Source organism: Manacus vitellinus, unplaced genomic scaffold (genome assembly GCF_001715985.3).
Source record: "Manacus vitellinus isolate BGI_N305 unplaced genomic scaffold, ASM171598v3 scaffold_9_pilon, whole genome shotgun sequence".
Lineage (NCBI taxonomy): Eukaryota > Metazoa > Chordata > Aves > Passeriformes > Pipridae > Manacus > Manacus vitellinus.
In genome coordinates this window covers 2,947,913-2,975,523 of record NW_021940917.1, presented here as the reverse complement: position 1 = coordinate 2,975,523, position 27,611 = coordinate 2,947,913, and the positions used below count along the sequence as shown (strand labels likewise).

The following is a 27,611-nucleotide window of genomic DNA, read 5'->3' as shown; positions in this document are numbered from 1 at the left end:
TACCAGTGTATACATATAGAAATGTCTTTGTTAGCTGTTCTGCACCTGAAATGCGCCACAAACATACTCTCAAAGACTACAGATGGTCTGTTTTCATTCTGAAATGCAAGAGTAGACCCCATTCATCAAACTATTTAGAAGTGCTGAAATTCCGTATTTCAAGTGCCTTTTTTTTCATTTGAAATGATACCTTTTGAGCAGGCTACCTGTGTTTTTCCTCCCTCATTGTTTCTCTCTCTGTGCAACAGAAACAGCGTCTTGAAACTTCATCATGGTCAAGAGGCATTTTGGCCAGGAGATATATACAATTCTGATGAGGACACTAACTTGAAAATTGAATCCCCTCAGTGAATAGACTGATTTTAAAAGAGGCCATGTTGTCATCGAACACACTTCTACACCGGTAGAATGTTTCCCCCAGGTCTCTAGATCAGTACAATTCTACTAGTGTAAAAAATCCCTTATGCAGACAAGTTCTCAGGAAATGACAGAATACACAACTATATTTAATTTCAAATTCCCTTCAAATTTACAGTTATGTTAACAGAGATGTATGGCTGGAGAAGAGCTCTTAAGGAAGAGTAAAGAAGATAAAAAAACCCCAAAGACTGAAGCTCAAAGAACAAAAGGGAAGAGATAGCTCCCTCCTGCCATCACCTTCTTTTTTTTTAACTGTATAGTCTCAACAACCAGTCAGAAGATTTAGTTTTTACTCCATCAAATATTGGCCTTGTACAGTCTTGGTTAAGTACAATCAGCAAAGTGTGATTGAGGAGGCTGAGATTCTGTAGTGAACATAATACATTCAGAAATGTTATCGAGTGTGATTAATTCTGGATTGTTGAGATAAAATAAATAAACACCAAGTAAGGAAAGAAGGTAGTCTATTTTAAGAAAAGTATTTCCAAATACAGCTCTAAGTGTGCGAAGATGTGCTTGAACTATTTTCTGTCACGTTTTCTTGTGTCAGGATTTCAACTTCATAGACTTCCCTATCAAGCTAACGTGACAACTAACAAGCAAACAAAACCCCAGTTAAAACAGTAAAAGGCATGATGGCTCCAATATTGTTACTGGAGCCTTGAGAAAGAAACACTTCAGTCTGGTGTTCTACCAAAGGTTGCTAATACAAAAATAATAGCACTCACCGAATACAGTTTGGATCCAATAAGGTGTTAGCATGATACCACATAGTAAAGACAAACACCCTGGAAACAGGTTTAGCTGTTACTGACAGATTCTCCCATCCTTTTTTCAAACACCGTTTCACAAGCATTTCAGACTTTTCTTCTTTTACCTCTTTTGTTTTTTAAAAAAGTCTAATGATTCAGAGTTAACACAGAAGTAAAAAGTAAGAAAATGTCATGGTAGGAAGCTGACAGAGTGATTTCTTAAAAAGACTAAGGAACAAACTGCATTTGGTAAATAAAAAGGTATGCCAGTTTCTAATAAAGTGACAGACTTCTACTCTGAATTTGAACTTTAGGACTGACCATCAAAAGAGAGAGAAACACAGGGTTGGCTAACACTTGCAACCAAGACATGCATTTGTGTCTGAAAAGAGAATATTGCACTAAGAAAAGAACCCTGAAAGCTTTAAACACTTCCTTCACTGACTTAAAAATTTAACTAACCATTTCCTATAAGCAGTAGCAAACCTGGCTTGGTCCACATCCCTACAAGTTGATAATACTTTATCAATGAACTGGTATTCCATTTCTGGACCAAGAGAGTCCTGCAAAGGAGCACGTTTCAGGCGTTTTGTTTCTTGTGTATAACCTTGTTTGCTGCTGGATTCATTCAAACCATCAACATCCATAGCTTGAGCCATGTGACTTGTTGCAGGACTGTGGTGGGAATTATTCAGAGTCTCATCACTGCTGTCCGCAGATGATACCACTGCACTCAGAAGAGGAAATTTGTTGCTTAGGTGCTGTTGAAGGTAGAACACACACCTTCTTCAAAGGAAAAGGAAAGAAGAAAGAAGAAAGGAAAAAAGTCATGCACTGAAAATAACCTGCTGTTGCTGCTGAACTGTTTCAATTCATTTGCCATCCCACCAGATTCCCCCACAGACATAATCTGCTGTCACTGCTCACGAAAAGGGCTCAGTGTCACTTAGGTAAATCTGCTCTTACCTAGTCAGGAACCTGCACCCACCTAGTAAAGCACAGGTTTTCTGCAGCCACTCTATCTTCTGTCTACCTTTTGCTCATCTTTTGTCCTTTAAACATTTAAAGTGTGAGGATGCTCCTAACAATATCTTGTGTCTCTTGCACAAAATACAGGGACAAGCAGAACTTAAATCAGCAAGATACCTAAGCCTAATCAATTTTTCCATGCAATAGTTCTGATTATGCTCTTGAATATTTTCCAAAGGCTTAAGACATGGTAGCTTAAAAATTTTTGTTGAGTGGTACTTTTAAAAATCAGAACAACAATTTGTTTGGAAATATCAAGCAAAGAACAATCCACAAATCAGAAGGAAACTCTTTTGACCAAGTCCTCTTACCTATGACACCACAAGGTTTCATGCCCTGGGTAATTATCAATCAGTTCAGTGCAGAGCTCCATCTCTTCCTCTAAACGGCGGGGGAGATCCACGCTTTGCTCCTCTGCACAAGCAGCTTCTGTCCCTGCACTCTCCTCCTCCTTCTGAAGGTTGGGGTTTTGTTCATTTACCAGTCCGTTACTGTCAGCCACAGTTCTGCCTATCAAGGAATTGAGTAAGAACTGGCGATAATGAAATCCACTATGGTCTGAGACATGCATGGATACCCAATATTTAGTGGATGAAAGTTCATCAAGGAGAACCTGAAACAAAAAGCAGGGACATTTACAACCAGTATAAAGAAGGAACTTGCCACCAATGCTTCTGCATCCCTGCAGAAAAGAAATCGATACTTCTTTCAAACTCTGAAAAGACAGGTTTCTCAGAAACCTAACCACAGGCTGATGTGGAAAAAACCCCAAACTACTTAAAATAAGAAATAAGCAGTGGTTTAAGAATTTCAGAATGGTTAGGAATAAATAGAGAAGGCAGAGGTGGTACACCAAACTACTGATACTAGTAATAAATAACTGATGTTAGTTAAAAAAATTTTACTTTTTGCCTAGGGCATTGTGGATGTCAGAGGGTGGGTGAGTTACTTAAAAAGAAAAAAAAAAAACTAAAATTAATTTACGCCTTCATTTTCCAGGAAAGAATGTCAATCAATAACATTATGTTTCAAGTCCTAGAGCCTGTGGAATACAAAACTATTTGTCCATAATCAGGTTGCTTGACTTGGTAATTGATGAACCCCTAAAAAGGGTTTCACAATAACTCTGGTAAACAATACTGCTGATTGTAGCTCTGTTTATAACACTTCTGGAATAAAGAATTTTCCCTTAAGTCTGAATGCTTTTAAACCTTCAAAATTAATTTCTGGAGAGACAGGCAAGTTGGCTACCAGACAAAGCTTCTTTTACTTTATTTTCTCTATTAGAGCTGGTGGTTTCATTTCGTTACAGGGCTTAACTTCTTTCCTTACATTGTTCCTCCTACAAAGTTTAAACTCTCCAAAGACATCAAAATTACCCTTTGCATTTACTTTTAAAGACTTTGAATAGAATCTACTGGTATACTCTTGCTTTTCATCTTTTCTCCTAAGCTTCCGTATCACTTAACAGGACCAGCTGATGCAAAGGAACTTTCATAGGGAGAAGTCTTTCTTTTTTCTCCTGCAGCACAAAAGACAGAGCTTCCCACAAAGAAAACCACGGAAACACACAAGGTTAGTTACACACCTTTTTGTGGTGCATTTGTTCTAAAAGAAATCAGAGCAAATACAAACAGTGTAAACAGTGCCTTCTACCTGAGATACTCAAGGTGGTTTTTTTATATCTTGACAAGAGATATCAGCATTGCCTTCCTTTGACAGATCAGCAAACTAAAGTGCAGTATTAAATAACAGCCCACACATGCAATTCTTAAGGGGACTAAACCTCTCCATCTCCAGTTCTGCACTTTAAACCATAAGATCAGCTTCTCCATTTTCAGCAGAATTAAGCTTACTGTTTTAAACTTCTGAACTTTGAAATTGTCGAAGAATAACATGAGGCTCAGAAAAATCAGACCAGCCTTTACTCAGCAGGAATTGATACTATGCACATCATGTCCAACCTAGATCTTGGAATAATCCAATTCAATTATCTGACATATATATAAGCTGCAAAGTTACAGGGGAACATCTTAATTACTAAATTGCATTTTAACTCCCTGTACAAAGGGAACAAAATGATTCAAGGATCACTCCTTACCTGAACTAGAAAACCTCTTTAAAAAAAAGCAATACAGAAGATTGCCGTTAAAACCTCTTTAGATCTACAGAAAACCAAAGCCTCTCATGTAGGAACCTCAGAGTAACAGTGGAAGATGCTTCAAACACTGGAAGTAAACAAAAAAGCAAGCTAACGTCTGAATTCCAACAGAGGTTCTTTCGTACCAAGCCAGATTTCTCCATTTCCACACTGAATAGCACAAGCCGTTTGTCATTGTTCTGAGAAGCAAACTGTATGAAAACTCCTCCCTCTCCACTCTTGATAGCCTCTCACAAAGGGCTGTCTTCTACCTTCAGAGGTGAGCTGAGTACCATGGAACTGGCATCCTCCTCCAGAATAGGACATATGTGCTCAGTGACCTCTGTCGTAACCTCTGGGTCTGCACTCCCTCCTACACCCTCCCTGACCCTATGCTTACTTGTTTTAAAGTGCTTATCCAACCATAAACTGCAGCTCCAAACTTCCTCCCTGGTCTGGGGCACTGGGGAAATGAAAAGGAACTGCATCTGGGGAAGAAAGATTTTAAGGATAACCAGATAAATATGGCAGTATCCACTTGCACAAAAGACAAGTACCTTTGCAGGCCCAGTCATCTAAAAAACAGCCAAGGCCTTACTGGGGATGTCTACAAGAAAAATTACTTTGTGTCTTATTAACATATTTCTATCTTCTGCTTAGCAAAACAGTTTGTTGGGGTTTTTTTTGACAAGAAAATTCAAGACTTTATTCACTATTGTGTTATACCTTGACAGTCAGCTTTGCCAAATGCTGTAGAACCCAGATGCGATGGGACCAGGCATTGTAGTTGCTTGGATATCTCCCAGCAGCTTCAGAGCAGACATTCATTTCCTCCTGCACTAGTCGGTGAATTCTCTCCACAGGTGCTGCTCCCAGGTTTCCTTTAGTAGCGAGACTTGGCAAGGAGTTTTCCTGAATTAGTTGTTGCAGCACCCATCGTCTGGTTAAATGATGTAAAGTGTTAAAGGTGAGAGAGCAATTTTAAGAGGAAAAAAAAGGTTTTTCATTTATATAAATCAAATCTTCCAATACCTCAATTATCTGAACTACACTCTAGTCAGATAAGAATAAGCAGTAAACATAACCATCTCAATGCTTCCCATACTGAAACCTATGACATTATGATCACACCCCAACATAATTTAACTCCAGCTGTATCAGTTTGTTCACTCTTAAGTTGTCATGGCTACTTACAGCATACAGAAAAAAACCAGAAGGAAACGGCAAATTTACAAAAAAATGCACACTGTGCACATGGGATTTCTCATGAGCTCCTCTTTCAAAGTCTTGTATAGCACTAACATGAAGTATCCATCACGAGATAGAAAAAAGTCACTCAACAAAAAATTAACTCTGCTTTGTCAATATTTTTTACATCTGACAGTACTGCACACAGCAAGTCAAATTAGTTTCTGTACACCACCAGAAGTGACACAGTGCAAAATGCTTACAGATTGAAGGGCTATAGGTATAAGCAAAACAAATTTTTTTATTGATGAATTACACATATTTGATTTCACGTGACTGAGACAAACACAAAAGTCTAGATTTATTTTTTTTTATTTACTCTAGACTGACATTTAGTAGTATTTTAGTAATATTTTTACAGGCAACCTCAATGCTGCATAAGCCATGCCTCTGCAGCCCCTACACAAAAGGGTCCTACAAAACCAGATCACAGACGTGTAAATTTCCACAGAACAGCACATGCCAACAGAATTCCAATGGCCCCAAGTGGAATGCTCTGGAAAGCCAGACATCCTGTTGTCTGCTACACAGAGGTATTTCTGTTTTGTACTGGCTAACAGCAGTTCCAAGATCAATTAATAGCAACTTTCAGAAAATTGTCACTCCTGGTTAAAAGAAATCAATAACTAAAATAAAAATAATAAATTCATGTTTTTAAACAGAGAATTCTATTTTGCCAGTCATAACAAAATTGTGTATATACATATATATATATATATATATATAAAAAGTAGACAAGTCAATTTTTTATTTAAAAAAATAAAACTGGTAATCCATATGCTTTCTTTCTCATTTGAAAACATTTATAAAATACTTGTTTGCTGTTTTTTTTTATTTGCACTGTATTTTTTTCTGCTGATTATTAAAAAAAAAAAAGACTTAAAATACTGGAAGACAATATTAAACATAATTTATAAGAATACATTTTTAAACTGTGTTTGTCAGCAGAAATCAAAAGCAGTGTATGAACACTTTCTTCCTATATAACATTTGTTTTAACCAAAGATGTACAGCCAAACAAACCCATCCTCTTTGACTGTTGTATAACTGTATTTTATGAAATGTAGTAATTTTGAAGACTTAACTTTTGATTTTTACAAACGTCTTTGATCCAAACATCACCTTTAGGATTTTTTCACTTCAATCCACAGATTTGCAAGAAATGGAAACTGGAATATTGATTAGGCATAAAAACTAAATGAGCAGAATCATTCCTTTAACAAAAAATGTCTATCATTTCATTAACATTGACTTCTGAGTAAAACAATAAAAAGACAAATTATTTCAGTTTCTTAAAATGAGGATGCTTTATAAGATAAGGAATTCTGATAAATTATATATACAGGAGAGAGTGAAAAAATACAGACTTCATGGTCTCTGTGGCTGCAACCTTAAAAAAAAATATATATTGAAATTTGAGCTACTTGCTAGACAAGGCAATCACAACTTCAGAAGATTTAAAATGCATTTTTGCAAACTGCTGAATATCATGGTATTATTTTTAAAGTTTTTAAGAGAAATTGCCACTAATTAATTTGAAGTCACTGTCACTTTTGCATGTTCCTATTACTATTATGGTTCCTGGGATTATCACAAATGAATGAAGGATTGTTAAGTGACTGCTGCACAATCAATAGATATACTGACTGTATATGTACAAGATCTATCTGAACACCTGAAAACGTATAGCAGAAGGTCATCTGGCAAAATGAACAAATGGTACGTTTATGTGTTTAGTGAGTGTACTTGCAGTGTATAAGAAAAAACAATTTCAATATGTGTTACTGAATTTTATTAATAGCCCCATTCTATTTTTCTTGCACTGCTGTCTTGAGATTTGGTACCATGGGGGAACAGAAAACCCAAGAATAATCATTATGCCGATGCAGAAAAAAAAATTTTTGCACATCTTATTTTCCAACATGTATCAATCATGGCCAGCATATCCAAATCCAAGCTAAATATTTGTACAATCATACTCGAATATACTTTTCTGATGTAGGCACATAAGAATTAAAATACTCATAATTCAAGATTGCACGGAAGTTATAGACAGAATTTTTTACTATTTCTAAGAGGTAAATAAGTATAAAGAACCTAACATTCTGACTAATTTCATAAAAACTTATTGTTCTTCATAAAGTTATGAACTACACCAGATTCAGAACTATTTACATGCAAAAAAAGCATGTTTTTCCAGTGTTAGCTACCATGTATAAAAGGTTAAACTATGACAAACTGCAAGTCTTTTTCCCATTATAACTACATATTTTTGCTTCACAGCCATCAAGCAGTGTGAGTCAGTAGCATGAAGATGATGAAGAGTAACTGAACGACAAAATTAAAAATCAGTGCCACAGAAATTGATTGTTGTTGCTGCTATGTCAATATTACTAAGAAAGAAACACCCAGGAACATTCCATGTATTACATTCTAATTAACTTCAAGAATTTTAAGCTCATGCACTCACAAAGAAGAGCTAACCAACAAATTCCCCTTCCAAAAATTCTCATGTAGTCAGTAAGATGGAAGTTTTATTTAGGTTTTTTATAGAGTATGAGTCTCCTAATGCGGTATCAACTTTACAGTTGTCCTAATGCTGGACATGTTAAACACCCACATTGCAAACTGCTTCCTAACATGCTACCTTCAGTTCTCTTTAAGATGTCTACAAAAGGATGAGTTATCCTTTTATTGGCAGAATGAATAAAGATCACACATATATGAAGATTTATTTTGTTTTTAAACAAAGTTGAGCGGTGGATCTGTACTTCACTTGGCTATGCTACAGGCATTTTATGAATGCTAAGTTATGAACTGAGATAATTAGCTTTGTGCATTTGTGTAATTCTGGTGCTATGTTTTCCAAACATGTGATCTATTATTATAATATTTAGTAGTGGTGACTTAATGACCTTGCTTACACTAGAAATGATAAAAATAAATTCAACAAACCAAAAAGACCGGTACTGAAATGGGAAAGAAGTCAGCTTTGGTTATAAAGATTAGCTTTTACAGATTCTTCTCTTTCTGGAATGCCTGTAGACCACGATATAGTAGTAAGGTGGAGGGAAAGAGGGAGAAACCTACAGTGCTCAAATACTTACTATTTGATGGCATCGGAATTTTCAGGCTGAGAATTTTAGGTGCTGCAAGACATGACAAACCTTTAGGAAAACCTATCCCACCCCTCAAGTTTATTAAAAAAGTATGCAGCAAAAAGGTGTATATGATTCCAGTTCTAAGAGTAAAATATAGGCAGGTAGCTTCAAAAGCCAAAGCATAGTATTCCACAATGACTGTATCAAAGATTCTGCTATATTGTTAATTGTCTTCCTTCACCTATGGTTCTTCTTAACCCAAGAACAGGAAACGAAAAAACCCTGGGAAAAATGGTTTTAAGGAGTCAATAAAAGGCAGGGGAAACAAACCTATGAATCCATGTTTCTGGACTCTTTGGAAACTTGGTTAACGCCAGTTTTCCAAGATGCAAATCTTTAAGTGGATTTAAAGTGCCAGACAGTATTAATTCTTTCCTACAAAAGATAAAATAAATCTGTATGAATAAAAGTAGTAACCTGGAAACATAACACAAATTCCAGTAACAAATTGCAAGGCATTCCCTTTGTATCAGAACTGAACTTCACTGTCAAACTACAAGAGTTTAAAAACCCTTTGGTGGATTCACCCATTCCACTGTGCTATACATACATGCACACTATTCATCAGGCCCAATAAAATAAATCCAGATCAAAGAACCTTATCTTAATCTGAATATATACAACGTTCTCAAATCTACCCAGAAATTACTGAGTCAACAGCCAATAGGGTTACATATATGAATAAACATTCCCTCTTGAAATTAAGCCCTAAGATCATTATGTACATCTAAAAATACCATTACACACAGCACTCTCCAATACTTACTTTCAGTTTATAAATACTGCCCAAGATGCAGTATCAAGGTTCCCTAAATTTAAAAAGAAGGGGAAACTATTCTTTGTGCGTAGAATGTTTTTCAAACTTAAAAAAAGGTTGAAATTACTACGTTTACTTCAGCGTAAAACAACTTTTGGTTTAAAGAAAAAAAAAAGAAAATAATTTGCCCCGACAAAACTTAATGTTCATCCAACACAACCCTTCCCAGAGCACCTCCATCACAGACAGAGTAAAATGAAAGTCCGTACTTGGCCTTCTCACAGAATCCTTCTTCTTTGCACAGAATTCCCTGCCCCTCACCCTCTTCCTTCTAGCTTTACAACTCTTATTGCCTGTCCTGACCATGTTTGTAGGCATCACCCCATCACTGGTTCCTCCAAGGACAATAGTCTTCATATCCTATTCTCCAACCTAGTGGGCAGCAGCTTTGAAGTAAAGATACAGTAAGTTACAAAGTTACCATCTGCAGAAAGAAAGCATACATTTCCCCAAACCTACAGAAATTATAATTATAACTCTGAGAGTGAAAGAAGCAGAAGCAATTTTGGCATGGGCTTGGGTTGTGGTTTGGTTTTATTTTAAAATTTATGATTCATCATAACATTAAGCACAACACCAGGTTCAGCAAGAGGAGCATTAGTAAGTAAGGAGCAGATGATCAACTTTCTGACCAAAAAAACCCAGGGGAAAAGAAAATATCTGCTAACAAGTAAGAAGGTAAAACTTCTCTACAGTCTGACACAGAATATATAATGTGGTCCTAAAGTTATGGCCTGAGTCTCACAAACAAGTTGACATATTTCTTTCCTGTGAGTACTTATGTCCTTTTCTGTCTGTTTTGGTAGTTTTCAGTAAGAAACTGACTCCATCTGGTACTTTGGTTTTGTGTTGCTTTAATTGAACCGTATACCCAGGGTCAGAAGCTAATGGTTGCAACTCTAGCAGTGAGCAAATATTATTTACAATTGAAGAAAAGTGGTGAAATGTATAAATCCTTAACTAAGTTTTGCTTCTGATGGCTAGTGAAGTCAGTAGAGAATTGCCTGCAGAGATCAGAAACATAGCTAATGGGACATTCATTTTTATCTAAACCAAGTTCCAGCATGCTTTAGATTGGATGCTCTTAGCTGGTGTTCCAGGTATACCAGCCAGAAGTGGCAGACTGACCACACTGTTCCATGCCAGTGCCACTGACTTTTGGAAAGCAGGCAAGAGAAAGATTCAGGGAATGTCAACACTGGAGCAGGTGGAACAATTGCCCCGCTATTGCAATGCCAAAGGTGACATTTTGGTAAAAATCACCAGACAGACAATGAAAATTCAGTTTAGATTGGTCTGACACTTAAATGCATGTGCATATTTAACACAGATTTAGATTGCCAGGCCACCTACCTTCCCAAACCGAAACTCTCAGTGAAGAAATTGCTCTTCCTATTTTAAAGCATTAACTGTAAATAAACAGGCTCACACTTACATACTTTTAAGGTAAATTTCCTCTTTTGCAAAGTTGAGGAACAGTACAGACAAGATTCACTTTCACTGCTGTGGTAGAAAAGCTGGTTTTAGCTACAAAGATTTTCATATGAGAGATTCTCCCATTCACAAGGACTGCAATCACAAGCATCATACACTCCTACATATCCCCTCTTCAGGGCTTTTTCAGCTGACATCCAACTTGGGGTATGTAATTTCTAGCTCATTTTCTTGCCACATGGATCACAGATAATTTTTCAGTGTTACGGACTGTAGCTTCCACAAAAGATATTCTGAATTTTTAACTTGCCTTATGTGACACCTTTGAAGCTATTGATATCTAATAGTAAAAACACTGACTTCTCAGAGCATCTTGTTACCTAATATCTTTTGACTTTGAACAATTGTACATGCCAGGAAGTATAACAGCAAGAACAAAAGCACTTATGACAATTCCTTTACAATCACTTACATAAAAATTTTGGTCATTTTAACTTGAAAGATTTTTCAACTTCTAAAAACACAAAATAATTGAAACTATGATTAAAAACTGGAGATGTCTTGTAGCCCATCCAGTATAAAAGGGGTTTTCCTCTCAGCACTAAGAAGTGACATGCTCCTATTCTTTATCATGTTTTCCTACACCATACAACTAGCCTTGCTCAGTTCTCATAGTTTAGGTTAAGTCTCTACTTGCCTTTCTGCAGCTTCCCACTTCTAATTAAAATAAATAAATAAAACACAAGCCTATGTTGTGTACGTAGTAGCACAATTGTTTAGAATAGCTTTAAAGTCAAAGTATACAATCTATTCCTTCCTAGCAGGTAGCATGTTTAAAGTTCTACGTTCTCCTGTGCTTCATTAACCAGATACAACTTTCTGTGATTGCCAGCTGAGCTGAAATGCTCATTTGCCCTCTACAATGCCACTTCAGTCTTCTGACTTGGCTGAATGAATTTGGTAGGACAAACATCCCCTGAGCAAGATGAAACCAATCATCCCACAACAGATCCATCATGTTCTGCAAGCAGAGTGCAAATTTGACACAATCAGTTCTCAGCTCATACTAGATCAGGATAAGGATTTATCTCCAGCAACCGTGCAGAACAGAGTCTGTCCACTCTGTGACTGCATATGTTACACATCTGGCTAGCTTGACTTGTAATTTGCTGAAGCAGGAATTTCACAGAGAAGCTGAAATGGTATGTCCACATAACAAAAGTGCCTGCCCTTCAAAAGAGCAAACTCCCAGCACCAGTCTGAAACAATGCAGGGTCAGATTCAGCAAAGCAGTTCCTTGGCTAGAGCAGGCTCACTGATAACTCCACAGATACTGCCTGGTTTATATAACAGCCTCTCCCTGGATGCTAAACAGACCTTCAAACACAGAGTGTCAGCTAGGCGAGTGGTCCAGAGTTTGGGGAGCAATGTCACCTTCTGTAGTAATTTATTTTAGTAAACTGCAAACATCATAAAGGAGAAAACAACCCATTAACATTTTTAATTACATTTACTACTTTTAATTACATACACAACTTTGAACTGCTCCTCTCATGCACCTAAAAGCTAATTCTTTCAGCTGTCAGGCAGAACAAAAGCCAGACTGATAAGGATGAATGCACATGCAATAAAAAAAATTTCCACAAAACCTAAACCAAAAACTTGAACTCAGTTATAAGCACCATAAGATTACATTACTGTAGTAGCTCTAGTACTTATACATGCTCCTAATACCATTTTATCACTTGAAAGCTACTCAAGCTATACATCGTCATGACAGAAAGCCCTTTGCTATCACATTCACCCCTCTTTCTTAGACCTGAGAGGCTAGAAAGATATAGATCACAGCAAAATCCTTCAGAACTACATCAACAGTGAAAGAAGAAAGAAGAAAGAAAAAAGAAAAAGTTCAATTCACCATAGCTGGGGCTGACAGCTAAATGCAGCCATTATCTTTCTAGGTCATTTTGTTAATGCACCTACTACAGTAATGCACCTTAAGTACAGAAGTCCTGTATTTCTGAGAGCCCTCCTAGAGACTATCATAATTTTCTGTCAGTCCTTCTATAGTTCTGAAACTATACCTTTAAGACTGTCTCCAGTCTTACCTAGGCAGCAGAAAGAGAACATTCCACCAACTCTGAGATTTACAGAAAAATCATAAAATTACAGGGTTGTAAAGAACTGCTGTTTCTGCACTTCCTGAAGAGCAAGGAGGTAAATTCCTGCTTCTTCTGTATAATGACTCCTGGATAAGTTCTGCAGCATGACCTAGGGTGAAGTTATACTAAACCCAGCAGGTACAAGAAAGGAGTGGGAAGCAGGGGAAATGTGTCTGAAATAGAGGGCAGATACCCGCTCCCCTCCTCTTGCAGTGTATCTACTGAGCTCTATTCAGCTCTGACAGACTGCACTGGTAATGGCACCAAACTGAACCAGAATCGCAAAAGGACTCAGGACAGGAGTAAAATAAAACAGTGACGACACACAACAGACATCAGTTGGGCACTGTGTGATTCAGCAAAAAGGATATGCCCATCTAAAGGTTAGAAATGTCCCTCATTAACTGATAGAAGGAAAGAAGAGTGGAAGTTCAAGGGGACTTACAGACTCTGAAAATGTGGGGCAAACATGTGACACGTGTCTTCACATGCAGCAGTGTAATCTCTGGTCTGCACTACCAAAAAAAAAAAAAAGTAGTCCCAAACTATCTGCAACATACAGGATAGAAGAAACTCTTAACATTCCTTCAGAACACTTTAGCAGACAAGCTCTTGCTGTGTCACTAATTACCACTTAAAACAAAGCTTACAGATGACTGTCATTCCCTGAGTGCAACATACCTCACATTCCAGGCAGTGGTGAAGTCGGGGTTCAGCAGCAGCAAGGTACACGTGATATCTATCAGCTCTAAAACGATAGAACAAGAGGCACCACGATTAGTAATGATTCACACACAGCAGTGTTCCCTCTGCACTTCCTTTAATCCCTGTCATTCCTCTAAGACTCTCTGTCACAGGCTGCTGTACCTACGTATGACCATCTCTGTAAAATATTGCTGTCTCATTCCAGAAGAAATGATTGCTTAATTTAAGAGGGAGCAAAACCTGCCATATCCTCCCTTTTTATTATTTAAAATAATGAACTGAGTATGCCCTCAGCAAGGGAAAAAAACATTATACAGAATCCTTGTGTATTCAGCAATTTAAATTGCACACACACTGTATATATCAGAAAAAGAGAATTCTTCGCAGAAAATCCAAAGAATTTAAATATGATAGTACAACTAAAAATATACCTTACTATTTCAGTACAAGTCTGAGCTGCAGATGACTGCCATATACCACACTATTACAAAGAATACACACACTATAAAAAATCTGCAGCTAGAAAAATTAAACACCATAACCATGAATCAGGATTACAAAATTACTCTACTATTAAACTGCACAGAAAAAGTTTGAAACTTCAAAGAAAAACTTTAAATACATTATGAAGTGCTTCAGACTAAGGTTTTAAGACTAATCCACTAAAAAAATCCAAACAAAAAAATAAACCATGTTTTCCATCCTGCATTTAAGCACTGGTTACTGTAGATTTATATATTACACTTATTTTTAACAATGTCATAAAAAAAGACTGAGGTATACAGTTGTTTAGGATGGAAAAATAATTTCATTGTAACCTAGTCCTTCCTTTCCCTTTGCACTCCACTGCACCATTCCAGCAGTTTTGGGTCCCATCAGGGAATCAGTGGGGATTCATGAGGCATCTCCACTTAAGCTTGAGATACCAAGGACTGTCATCAACCTCTACTCTCTGAAGGTACAGCATCACATCAGTCAACCTGTCCTGAAATCACAAGTCTTACATTTACACAGTAATTCTGCAACTGACCAAGAAGTTCTAAACTGAATGTGACTATCCAAGCTTTTACTGTCCATAACGTTTGGCTACATTCTCTCCTGCATTTAACATACTAAATTCATTGTACTTCAGGTGACTTCCAGCAAATAAGAGGCACTTCATTACTTGAAGGAAAAAAAAATGGTATCTCATGGAACCAGGTCTCTGGTCAACGCAGTTAATGTGACTGTAAAATGAAATGTGAAAAAGTCAGTGATGAAACGCAACAGTAATGGAACACACATTAATGCAAACGAAGAGGGACATGGCTTCACGTATCTTTGAAACAAAAGTTAATACTGAAGAGAGTCAAAAAGTGGAATAACTTTGTGTATAACTGTATGACTGATTGATCATTTATGTCTGACAAAGTAATTTTGTGTTTCCCATGGTGTTCTCCCTTACAAGGAACATGCTAAACCATCATATAATGAAGGGGGTTGATGTGGGGTGTGGTGTAGAATTCTTTAGCATATTGTTGATTTTGCACTAAGCTGTGGTATTTTGAAAATTGTCTCAAGGAACTAACTTAATTTTCTATCTTCATGGGTTTTAGTTAAGATTATTTTTTTCCTTTAATGAAAGATTTTCTTTTATACCCCTCTTTGTTGCCAAGGAGTGAATTTCTTATACGCACAAAGCTTCCTCATTTGCTGCCTGAAGTACAAATATTTTCCTTTGATTTACCCAATCCCTGAACCAGCAAAGTATTTCAACACTTATTTAATTTCATGCAGCTGAATATCCCAAGTCAAATAACCAGGATTCCTCACATATGTAAAATTAAACATCTATCATGTGTTTTGCTGACTACTATTTCAGTTTTACCTTCAACTTAAACAGAAGCTGTCTACTGTTTTATCCATTGTCCCATTACAGAGGTTCACTGAACATTATCAAAGAAAAGATGCAGACAAAAGGAAAATCTCAAAGTAATACTCAGTACTTTCATGCCAGTGTTCTTTGATGCTTTCTGTAAACAGTAACAAATAAAGATTCATGAAGTGTGAATTCTGAGCCAGAGATGTCAAATGACACAATTTAGTAACTTCTGAGCCACTTTTCATTGAAAAGCCTTATGACAAACCCGGCACATAATGTCAGTAGTTGCCAGCTATTTCCCTCTGTGTTGGTAAAAAACCCCATCATCTTTTATTTACAATTTAAAAGTACTTTCCACTGGATATATTTTAGGCAAAGTACAGCATTGCAGGTGCTCACAATGAACACGTCCTTTTGTATATTAAAGTCTCCCCAGCTGAAAAAGGAGAAATAAAAAAATACGGCTTTTTTAAATATGGCTGTATCCAGGTTTTTAGATATTCTGGAAGTAGTTTGCAGTAATTTCAGAAGACTATCATGAGATAATACAAATACTGTGCCTGCATAAATTTTAAAAATATCAGAGAAAGGATAAAAACATATTGCAAAATTAGGTTCTCTACACTGAAACAGTAGTAAGAGAGCAGTCATGGTTGTGGATTCCAAGCATCCAAAAGAAACTGTAACTAAATTACACATCTCTGACAGTAACCTATCAGTGAACGACTATGAAGCACTTCCTTTTTCCAGGATCCGGCCAGAGAAAATATCAGACACCACATCTGAAAGCAGACACTTGAATCAGCACCCTGTTTTTATCCTCTGTTCTATTTTAAATGGTTTACAGTGATTTGAACAAAACAGAAGAGGTAACAAGAGACTACAATCACAATCACTGTTTATTACAAGCATCAACAGAATATACAACTGAGTTTTAAAGCAGTAACAAATAAATCTATCCCTTCACTAGATTCAAAAGAAAACAACTACCTGCCAAATTCCAAGCATGCACTTTTGTCTAAAAAAAGGAAACTGGAGCAAAATTCCTGATACTTCAAACAGAGAAAAAAGTAACATCTCTTGATAGAGTATACCTGCTTATGACACTTCAGAGGTAATTCTCCAAGGCCACCTGGGAAAAACTTCCACCTTTTTCCCTTCACCACTGCAGTTCAGTTTCTGCTAAAACTTCCTACCAAATGTGAAACTCAATTATGGTAAAACATATTAAACTTCTTTACAAACATGTTATTAACATGAGGGCCTTGATCATGTTTTACATTGGTGACACAAAACCTCAGCAGACATGAAAATGCTGTGGATTACCTCACACATTTGAAACTGACTTTTTTAACAGAAGAGACAAAGGAGAATGGTGTTTCATTTTCAAAACAAACCCAAAAGTTGCAAAATACAGGCAGCAATCTAAAATTCATGCTACTGCAGTATTCATCCACACAGTTTTATGATCTGCATTTTGAGAGGAAGGGTTCTGCAAGGTTTCATCAGGGAGGGAAGCAGAGACACTCCTCAAGCAGTCGGTGCACCCACCATCCTGGCAGAACCAGCAGGTGCAACAGTGCCACGATAACACAGTGCCTGCACTGGTGTGACTGCAGCAGGGTGGCAACACACCAGCATCCAGCTGCCCTTTAGATAACAGCTATCAGGGGTCATCGGACACCCAAAAATGTGACACAAATCTCAGCATGTGCAGTTTGGCTTGAAACAAGTTTCTGTCTGTGTGAAAACTTCAAAGGGTAGACTTTACCATAACAATTAATTGAGACCAAAAATGAAGTATCCCCCCAGGAGATCTGCAGCATGATCACAATACACATCACAAACTCCTGTCTCAGACCTGTAAAAAACGCTGCAATGACAACCACTGGTGTTGCTAAAACTGGCTGTGCTAGTAGGTTCAACTCTTTAAATGCTCAAGTTTGTATCTGGCTATGTCCCAGACTCAACATTAATTATATTCCCTATATTAAAGCCCTTTTTATTAAATTTACAATACTTACATTATTAACCTTCTCTGCCATTTAATGTTACTCTTCAAAATGCTTGCATTATATATCCAGTTTGTAAGAAGGAATTGAAGTGCTTCATAAATCTAGACCCCCACCTTCAGGTAAAAAAAAGTAGGCAATATTCACTGCCTTTCATTCATTCATTCATTCATTCAAAGGTTCACTAAAGACCTCAATCTTCTCTCTCTGTATCATCCCCAAATGCAAAAGAAACTCAGGTGCACATTTATGTAAACTCAACTACACCATCTGACTGCCCCTTACACTACAGTTTAATGAGGATAAGTGCACAGCTGGCTTCATCCACGTAAAGTGAAACAGAGTACAGTAACAAAATACTAGAGAAAAGCAAATGCCAGTTATATCAAGAGAGGGATGTTACTGACCACACATTTTTTCTGATCTACACAGGCCTACTCTCAAAGCCTATCTGTTTGAGACAGTACAACACATTACCTACATGATGACTAAATGCCAGTTTGCATCAAATATCTGCTACTATCCCACTACTTAAACATAATTCTTTAACTCACTACTTCATAAAGCAACCTGGGAGATTGCCTTTGCTATAGCTGCAATCAATACAACCCAGTGAATAGGGGCTGTTTCGTATGCTTCAACAGGGGAAGACAATCCCACACATTTTAGCACACAATGGACACAGCCAGTGCCTTACGGATAGATTAATTACATGCAAACAGAAAAAAAATAACATACGATAACAGCCCCAAACTGAAACCCAGCTGCATGTTAAAGATCTGAACTTTTAAAGAGGTCACAGGGTGCCCTTCAACAGAACAGATACCCCTCTGAGAAACAAAAATGTGAAAAATACCATAGCAGGTAGAAGATATCAGAAAGAAGTCTTAAAAAGAATAAACATCAGAAATAAGACACTGAGATAAGCTTAGCATAAGAACATTCTTTATTCCAATTGCTATTTAGAAGAGACTGCAACAACATACAAAACTTTCATTTCATAAACTAGTTACTCTTTTTCATTCTTACTCCAAACTGGACACTTACTAAGCAGTCAAATCTTTCCTGTGTCACAGCTATTTATAAATCTTTATTTTGAATTTTTTAAACAACATATACTAAAGAATCTTTCATGCAAGTCATAATAAACTAAAAACCAAACCAAAACAAAGAGATGAGAAAGGAAATAAAACTTTACAATTACCAAGACATATGGACTAATGATTTCTGGTACCCCAATACCTGAAACACACTGCACTTGTTTCTTATTTCAGATACATGTATCACCAGTTTTCCTTCTGAGCCAGGAAAGCAGGAGAAAATTCCTTTTGTATCAATTAACATCACTTCCATAAATAACTTACTGAAGTAAGTTGTCTCTCTCTAACCTTTCCAGCTTGGGTAAGAGAGAAAGGATTTATATTTTCAACTCAACTTGTTCAAGTTGGCAAAACGCACTACCCAAAGCCTGCTCTTCTCCTCAGAAATAATAATTTCTTCCATAACAGGTTGAACTGGCATTATGAAGGGTAAGTGACCTGGAAAAGGGAATTGAGTGTACTCTCAGTCTGTCCGCAGATTACACCAAGTTGAGTGGGACTGTTGATCTGCTGGAGGGTAAGGAGGTTCTGCAGAGGGATCTGGACAGGTTGGACATGGGCTGAGGGAAACTGTATGAGGTTCTAAGGGGTCCTGTCCCAGGGTCACTATAACCCCATGCAACGCTGTAGGATTGGGGAACAGTGGCTGGAAAGCTGCTTGGTGGAAAAGGACATGGGGGTGTTGGCTCAGAACTGGCCGAACACGAGCCAGCAGCATGGCCGAGTGGCCAAGACGAACAATGGCATCCTGGCTTGGATCACAACGGCGTGTCCAACAGGACTGCGGTAGAGACCGTCTCCTTGTACTCACTGACACACTGAGGTGCTGGAGCGAGTCCAGAGAAGGCAGCTGGAGCTGGTGAAGGGTCTGTAGCCCAAGTCTTATAAAGAAGAGCTGAGGGAGCTGGAGGAGTTTAGCCTGAAGAAAAGGAGGCTCGGGGGAACCTTATCACTTCTATAAAACTACATAAAAGGATGTTGTAGCCAGGTAGGGGTCAGCCTCTTCTCCCAGGTAACTAGAGACAAGACAAGAGAAAATGGTCTCAGGCTGCACCAGGAGAGGTTTAGGTTGGATATGAGGAAAAATTTCTTCACTGAAAGTGTTGTCAAACACTGGAACAGGCTGGCTAAGGAAGTGGTGGAGTCATCATCCCAGGAGGTATTTTAGAAGATATGTAAACACTCAGGAACATGGTTTAGTGGTGCACTTAGCAGTGTTAGGTTTATGGCCGGACCTGATAACCGTAAGGGTCTTTTCCAAATTACATGATTCTATGATACATAAAAAACGTGCACTAAGAACCACATAATATACAATTCTCCAACTGGGTAACTTACCATCTTTGTTCAGCCACTGTTTTCTTTGTTTGTAGAGGAGAAGTTTATTGTGGACATATGGCAAAAGAAACTTGACACACCAGCTCTCCACACCAAGCTTGTTTTCTACCAGGACAATAGGGCTCCGGTTATACCTGGCTTCAGGGCAGGGTATTAATCCAATTTCATCTCTTAAAAAACAGAAAGAAACATAATTAAACTTATTTCCAGTAGATAACAATTCTTTTTCTCAATGGAGCATGCTGGCAATGCTTCCCACCCAATCAGTCCATCATCTTTTTTCCTTGTTTTTGCTGAAATCTGTAATGTGAAAAGTTTAATTCCATTTTCCCAAAGATCCTAAATGAGGAAGGCCCCTTTTTTTTCTATATTTTTAGATTATCACCTAAGCAGTTTAACTCAGCTGAATTAACACAACTACCCCTGTTTTTTTAATAAACAGGCAATGGAGCTGTAACAATGCTACTGCAAGGGAAACAAAACATGCTAACTTGTACAGGCACTTCACCGATCCAAAGCTACCCACGTGTGCCCCGCAGCAGCATAATCGGGTGCTCTAAACGAAAAGATCACACAGAAGAAAATCACATAGACTGTCACATGCTCGCTTCCTCATGTCCCATTTTTCATTGTCCTGTGCGAGGCAGCATGATCAACAGGGGGAAGATTTGAGACACAGAGACTAGTCTGAGTAAAACGGCAACTCTGTATGAGGGACCTTAGCCTTTAAAAAAACAGTGACAAACACAGAACTTGTGCCAGCAAACAGAGCAGAAGAGACTCAGCTGTTTAGTTTCAATGTGCCATACCATATTTTATTTTTTCCTCAGGTTTCTCTAGCATGTAACGATATTGGAATAGCAGTTTTAACAGCTTCTTAAAAAAACCCACAGGTTGTCAAGCATTCACACTTGTTTGGACAGAAAGCAACATTATTTTATATTTTGCATTATGCATAATTTCTCCACCAACTCCTGTTCAGTGGAAAAATTTGTTGCTAGAGAGGGAAATCCTCAGATCTCAGGCAGGACGAAGAAGATTTCTTGTGATCTCAGATAAAAAGTGAATTCCCCGCCTCAAGTCTTCTCAATAAAAGATCTGTAGATACACTTCAAGTGTCAACCCCTCAACCTCAACTCAATTATCTTAAATGAATTTTGTCACTGGGCATTTTGAGTGTACTGATTTAGTTCTGTGTCCTTACTGGATTACTAACAAAGTAATCACAGTGACACAATGTGCTCGTTTAAGAATTTATTTGCTTATTCAGAAAACAGATTTAATCTTCCATACATCACAACATTAGAAGCCATAAAGAACACAAGTAAGGTGAACTTAAGGTAAGACACTTGCAAATCATGTGGTTCTGTTTCCAAACACACATCCAGCTCCCTTAACCCTCCCTGGTCATCTGAGGACAGAGGGAAGGAAAAAACCATTCTCCTACCCCATCACCAACAAGCAATGGGTATCAAACCAATATCCTAATCTGTGCTACTCCATTTAACACAAGTTAAGTTCTTCATGAAGCTAGTCAGATTAAACCTAAAATGACATTCCAATCTACTTATTTCAACACGGTATCTCAATAACCTGAAATTTGTACTTACTACTGAGTCTTTTCTTTTACGAATGTTAAACCCAGCCAGCCAAACTACCTGGCCTTGCATATAAGGACCCAAAAGTACCCAAATAAAATGACAATACAGTCACCCACAGCTTTGTTCATTAACTCTGTGAATTACCTTAAGAATTTACCAGCTGTAACATACAAACAGAACACCAAAGCAGAAGAGAAAAACAGTAAACAGCAAGGAGAGAAAAAACCCCAAAGCATCCATTCACACCTTCACTTTCTACGAAATACAAAAAGTCTGACTCAGGTGAGCTGTTTCACAACACTGCTTTGAACACGCCAAAATGTCTGACAGGTACAGTTTGCACAAAGCTGACAAGTCAGCTGGGAACACCCCAACTCCAGTGTGCACTCAGGCAGTCAAAACCACAAGAGGACTTCTCCACTGCATAGCGAAATTCACTAAGACACAGTGCAATACAAACAACGGTTTATCTGGTAACTACTCAGTTTTTGCTAGGATGCAAACCAGGATCTGTCATTTGGTAGGAATCTTGTCTCCAACACTGTGTTATTGTTTTTGATGATCGTGTGGTTCAGAATCACAGAATATGCCAGATTGGAAGGAACCCACAAGGATCATCGAGTCCAACCCTTAGCCCTGCACAGGACCGTTCCCAAGAGTCACACCATGTGCCTGAGAGTGTTGTCCAAACACCTCTTGAGCTCTGTCAGGCTTGGTGCTGTGACCACTTCTCCGGGGAGTCTGTTCCACTGTCCAGCCATCCTCTGTGTGAAGAACCTTTCCCTAATATCCAACCTAAACCTTCCCTGACACAACTTCAGGCCATTCCCTAAGGTCCTGTCACTGGTCATCATACAGAAGAGATCAGGGCCTGCCCCTCCTCTTCCCTTCACAAGGAAGTTGTAGACTGCAATGAGGTCTCCCCTCAGTCTCCTCTTCTCCAGGCTGAACACACCAAGTGACCTCAGCCGCTCCTCATAAGGCCTCCCCTCAAGGCTTCGCTGGCCTGCTCTGGATGCTCATTAATAGCTTAATATCTTTCCTCAAATTGCATTTAGTTCCTGAGAAGCAAAAGAATTCACAATGCAAAATACCAGTAAAATGTATTTATATAAGGTGGAGTGCCTATCTCACACACAAAACAATTCATTCAAGCCACCATCTATTTATGCTCCTGAAGGTCCGTCAGGTGTATGGAAGGACTAAGTCACAGGGCAGGTCTGCCAGCCCAGGAGACCCTATTCAAAAATACCTGCAGCCTCTGCTCCAATCATGTACCCGAGGAAAGATTCTGCAATAGGACTCACATGCAGACACTGCTGAATTAGTGCTTGCAAAATGAAGCCACTGACCATGTAAACTGCCCCTGGCCACATGACAGAAGTTGTGCCTGTTCCTATGACAGGACCACCCAAACTCTTTGCAGGATGGAGGATGCATGCATTTAGATGAAGTGACAGGTGCAATCTGCTCACAATACTGAAGATGACACCAGTTGAAGGCTGCTGTTCATTGGTATTTGTACTGTCAGACGCATCATCTAAAGTAAGGTTCAATTTCTCTCCCTAGATTTCCCAGTTTTCTGATATTATTTCTTGAAGTTTGGGACTTATTCGGTGCTTTCACATTTATTTTCCTCAAAGCAAGGACCACAGTCACATTCCAAAAATTTCATGCATTATCTCAAGATACACATAAGAGCACATTCCTAAAATACACTGTGGAAGCAGTCAGAACTCAGTGGAAGATTTTGGGTGAGTTGTCATGAAGTCTGCAGCCACTACAGTGCTTCTTAAACCTTAGCTAAGATCAGAGATGTGCAAAATGACATCTGTAGTGGCACAATCCAGACCTTAGACATGGCACAACAGTACTGACAAGCCATTGCAGGACCTGTTTTAATAGTCCTTGTCTGTTGACTCAGTCATTCAGTGGCCCTCCCCAAAAGAAACCCTAGCCAACCTACTTTCAACTTTTAAAGCCATGATGATACAAAAAGCTTCCCCCTTTCACAAAACTATAACACCACAGTACCACTAGGGAAGGAGGTATTTCGTGTGATGATACCATGATGGGTGTTCAGCTTTAGAGACCCCATGTGAAGGGACTTTCTCTAATTTCTTTTCTGGAGGATCATCTTTAAAATAACACAACCTCTCACCACAGAGTTAGACAAAGGGTGTTAAATAATGGCTGGGAGATCTAAATGAGGTACAATCAGCGGACATGATGCAACTGCGGTTCTACTGGCCATAAAAACCAGACTCAAGTAGTTGAATATTTCTGCAATTATAAGAACTTTAATACTGGAAGACAATCCAGAGTATGGTCACAGGTGTATATTTTCACATTAAAATAAGACTCATGAAATTGCTATGTGGATAATGCGTTTACAGCATCTCAGAGGTAGGGAAGAGGGGACCTAAATCCAAGAGTTGAAATTTCTTCTTTTTATTGTGCAGTGTATCATATACACTCGATTCTCTTTTACAATTTCAAATAATAGAGTAACTTGCATGTTGTGATTAGGGATTATTTTCATGGCACTACCAAAATCTTTCATAAAGAAAAGAACAGTAATACATTACTGAAATCCAAACTACTTCTAGCCCATATTTACTTCTAAAGAAGCTATAAATATGACACTTTTACTGTTTAGGAATTTCCTTTTGTTTGCTCTCACATTAATCTCCACTTGATTGGAAACTTCTGCGGCAGTAACAAAGTTCTGCACTGATAACCCCTCTCACCAAGTACTATAAGCAAATTATTTTTACTTTTTATGGCATATTTGGAAGTATCAGTGCTGCACAAAAGTATCAAATAATGAAAATTACATTGGCGAGACAAATGTCATACTCCACTACATATAGACTTCACAGAGTATGTTATTTTCTGAATCCCCTGCAGAGAAATTTGTAATCTTATCAAGAGGATCCTTGACTCAGAGCCTTCAAACTTAACAGAACGAAGTGTGGTATTTTTAGAACATTAAGAATGACAAGAATTGAGACAGAAAAAAATATCTGATCTACAGTGACATAAACAATTCTTGGCAAAGCATAAATAGTATCCTCAGATTTTGTACACAAATGCTGGGCTACCATCTAACAGTTCATTTTTCCAGTTATGTCCAACAAATCCATGAACTTTTTTGACAAGCACATCTATTTCTGCTTCACTTTACATGTAAAAGAACAGCAAAGTTCAAAGAAAAAGTATGTATTGATCTGTTCACTGTTGGTGATCTGTTCAGTTCCAGTGGAATAGCTCACATACAAGACTTTGCCAAGACCTGTGGTTGGAAAACTGGGTAAAAATACCTCACAGTAAATTCAAAAGACGCCTTAGAATATTGAAAACTAGCATGCTGACACAGTTATCTAACTAAGGAAAATGGAGCTATCAGAAAGAAAAGGCAAAAATAATTTTGCGCTGTATATTTACTTAGAAGTAAGCTCATCTTAAAAAGGTATACAGTCTTGTTGCAAATTTCATTTAGAGCAAAAAAAAAAAAGAGAGAAACATAAATCCTAAATTCTACTTAGTCTAAAACTGTATTTTCAGAACTTTTCAGTGCTGATCCTATTTTAAAGCTTACAAAACTACGAACCTGCCAAAACAACACATCCATTCTGAGAGATGTGAAGTGGGAAGGTGCACAAACAGTCAAAAACAAGGGTCAATAAATACAGGAAAAGAGGTGAGTAGGGGACAAAAGTATGACAAGTGAATAGGAACGTTATGCCTGTGGCAGATTCCTTATTTTCAGTGAAGCCAGGCAGATCCCACATAAACGAATTCAAGCCTGGATCTGTGACATGCTGAATTCAAGAGGATACCTTCTTTTAGGGACTGCAGCTGGTTATAACTGCATTGGCCACCAGCAGGAGGACAAGGTGCAGATACATGAAAACATCCAGATAGCAGAGCTGCAAGTTAGATTAGCTCAGCTGGTTAGAGCATGGTGCTAATAACACCAAGGTTATGTGTTTGATCCCTGTATGCGCCATTCACTTCAGAGCTGGACTCGATGATCCCTCTGGGTCCCTTTCCACTCTGACTATTCTGTGAACTATGTGAACCTTGGTGCTCCAGAGGCAGAGAGGCAGCATAGCAAAGGGCCCACAGCCTACACTGGCCTGCATGGTCCCACTTCAAGTAGTGTCAACCAGTCAAGAAGTCTAGCAGACAGAATTGCCACTTTTTCTGCTTTGGGGGATAAACTTGCAGTAGCTTGTGCTTTCTCACCTGAAGCATGACACAGTGCATCAGTCTCACTGCACACAACTCTTGCAGTGTGCTTTCATCTCTGAGATTATATTTATGACAGAAAACTGCAACAGCAGCATATCCTTCAAAAACTCAGTTTGCTACCAATAAACAATTCTGGTGAAGGAGTGGGAACTTAGAAGAATCAGAACATTCATTCATAAATATCGACTGTTTACAGCACATTATGCCTCACATGCTAAAAATGAAGCTGAAGGCAAAACACAGTCTTTTTTTAAACAGCATCCATATGCTGCATTTTAAAACCTGAACACCCACCCAAGCTGCTTACTACATTTACAGAAACATGAGGGTATTTATTCTAATTCTCTCTTTTAAGCAAAGGGATAAATCAAGTGCCATAAAATTTCCTACATAATTGCTTAGCCTACCATTGTCTGGAACAGATTAATAGGCCACCACCTCAGAGACTGCAGTGTTCCCAACCGACACAAGTTATGAAAGTGTTATTCATTATGTGGTACCTCATTTGCCATAACCAACATGGAGCTTGCATAAATAGATAGAAAGATGCTTCCCTAAACCACTGGTGTCTTAAAACAATGGCTGTGAAGGAAAAAGAAATAAGGGAGGTACTTCAAACAGGGTGTCTAAGCTGGTCAACAGTGAAACCGAAAATAAAACACAGACCATCTGCCCCACAGATTGTTGGATAAATCTGATTCTCACAAGGCAGCCATAACTGCAGTTTGTATTTTCACGGTCATTCTGTCTCCTTCAAAACAACACACTGGCATCTCTATCAACAGATACAGATTTGAGGGTGGCATTCACACACTGCACTGTTTGTGTAAGGGTGCAATTCAGTGGGCTTCAAGCCCGAGCTTTGTTCCCACCGGCGCCGATGCTCTACCCCAGGCACACACAGACCTCGGTGCGTCCCGCGGGGCTCGGCAGGGCTGACCCACCCGCCCGCAAAGCTCAGCCCCACCCCGACGCTGCGATGAGTTCAACACCAACAAAAGTCAAGCGCGAGGAAAGTTCACTTCAGAACTTTTCTTTGAAAATATACTCATCGCTTCCAGATTCCGGAGGCCCCGCTGGTGTCCGTGACTCGACATCGGTTCTCCCGCCAGGCTGCGGATCCCCAGCGGCCGCGGCGCTCAGGGGCCCAGGCTCCCGGCAGGTCCGCGGCGCTACCGGGGAAGCTGAGGGCGGCTGCAGCGCACGGACACGCGGGGGCACCGCGCCCTGCCCCGACAGGCACAGGTTTGCCACGCAGCTCGAAAACCCAGCTGGTCCCCGCGGCCACTCACGGCGTGACCTTGGGCCAGGGCAACCGGCCCGGCCCAGCACCCGGCCCCGCGGGACCCGCACCCCGCCCGCCCGCGGCCGCGGGGCGAGCACGGGCGGAGGGCGGGCAGCGCTCCCTCCCTTCCTCCCGCCCGGCCCGGCCCCGGCCGCACTCACATGTGCGGGTTGCGCTGGAACGCGTTGCGAATGTCCTTCACGACCCGCTGCACCAGCACCGCCACCTCCTCCGGCGACTCGGCCATGTTCCCGCAGGCCCCGGCGGCCGGCGAGCGCTTCCGGGGCAG

At 39.0% G+C, this 27,611-nt stretch overlaps 1 protein-coding gene across 1 annotated transcript; it reads right to left on the bottom strand.

Annotated features, from left to right (window-relative positions):
* Positions 1–867: 867 nt before the first annotated feature.
* Positions 868–27,593, bottom strand: PTAR1 (protein prenyltransferase alpha subunit repeat containing 1). Its single transcript, XM_018086062.1, has 7 exons — positions 27,484–27,593; positions 20,180–20,349; positions 13,845–13,911; positions 9,021–9,125; positions 5,068–5,281; positions 2,513–2,814; positions 868–1,958 (listed from the first exon to the last, which is right to left on the bottom strand). The coding sequence occupies exons 1-7, from the start codon at positions 27,567–27,569 to the stop codon at positions 1,610–1,612; spliced, it is 1,293 nt and encodes a 430-aa protein (XP_017941551.1). The 5' UTR covers positions 27,570–27,593; the 3' UTR covers positions 868–1,609.
* Positions 27,594–27,611: the final 18 nt, after the last annotated feature.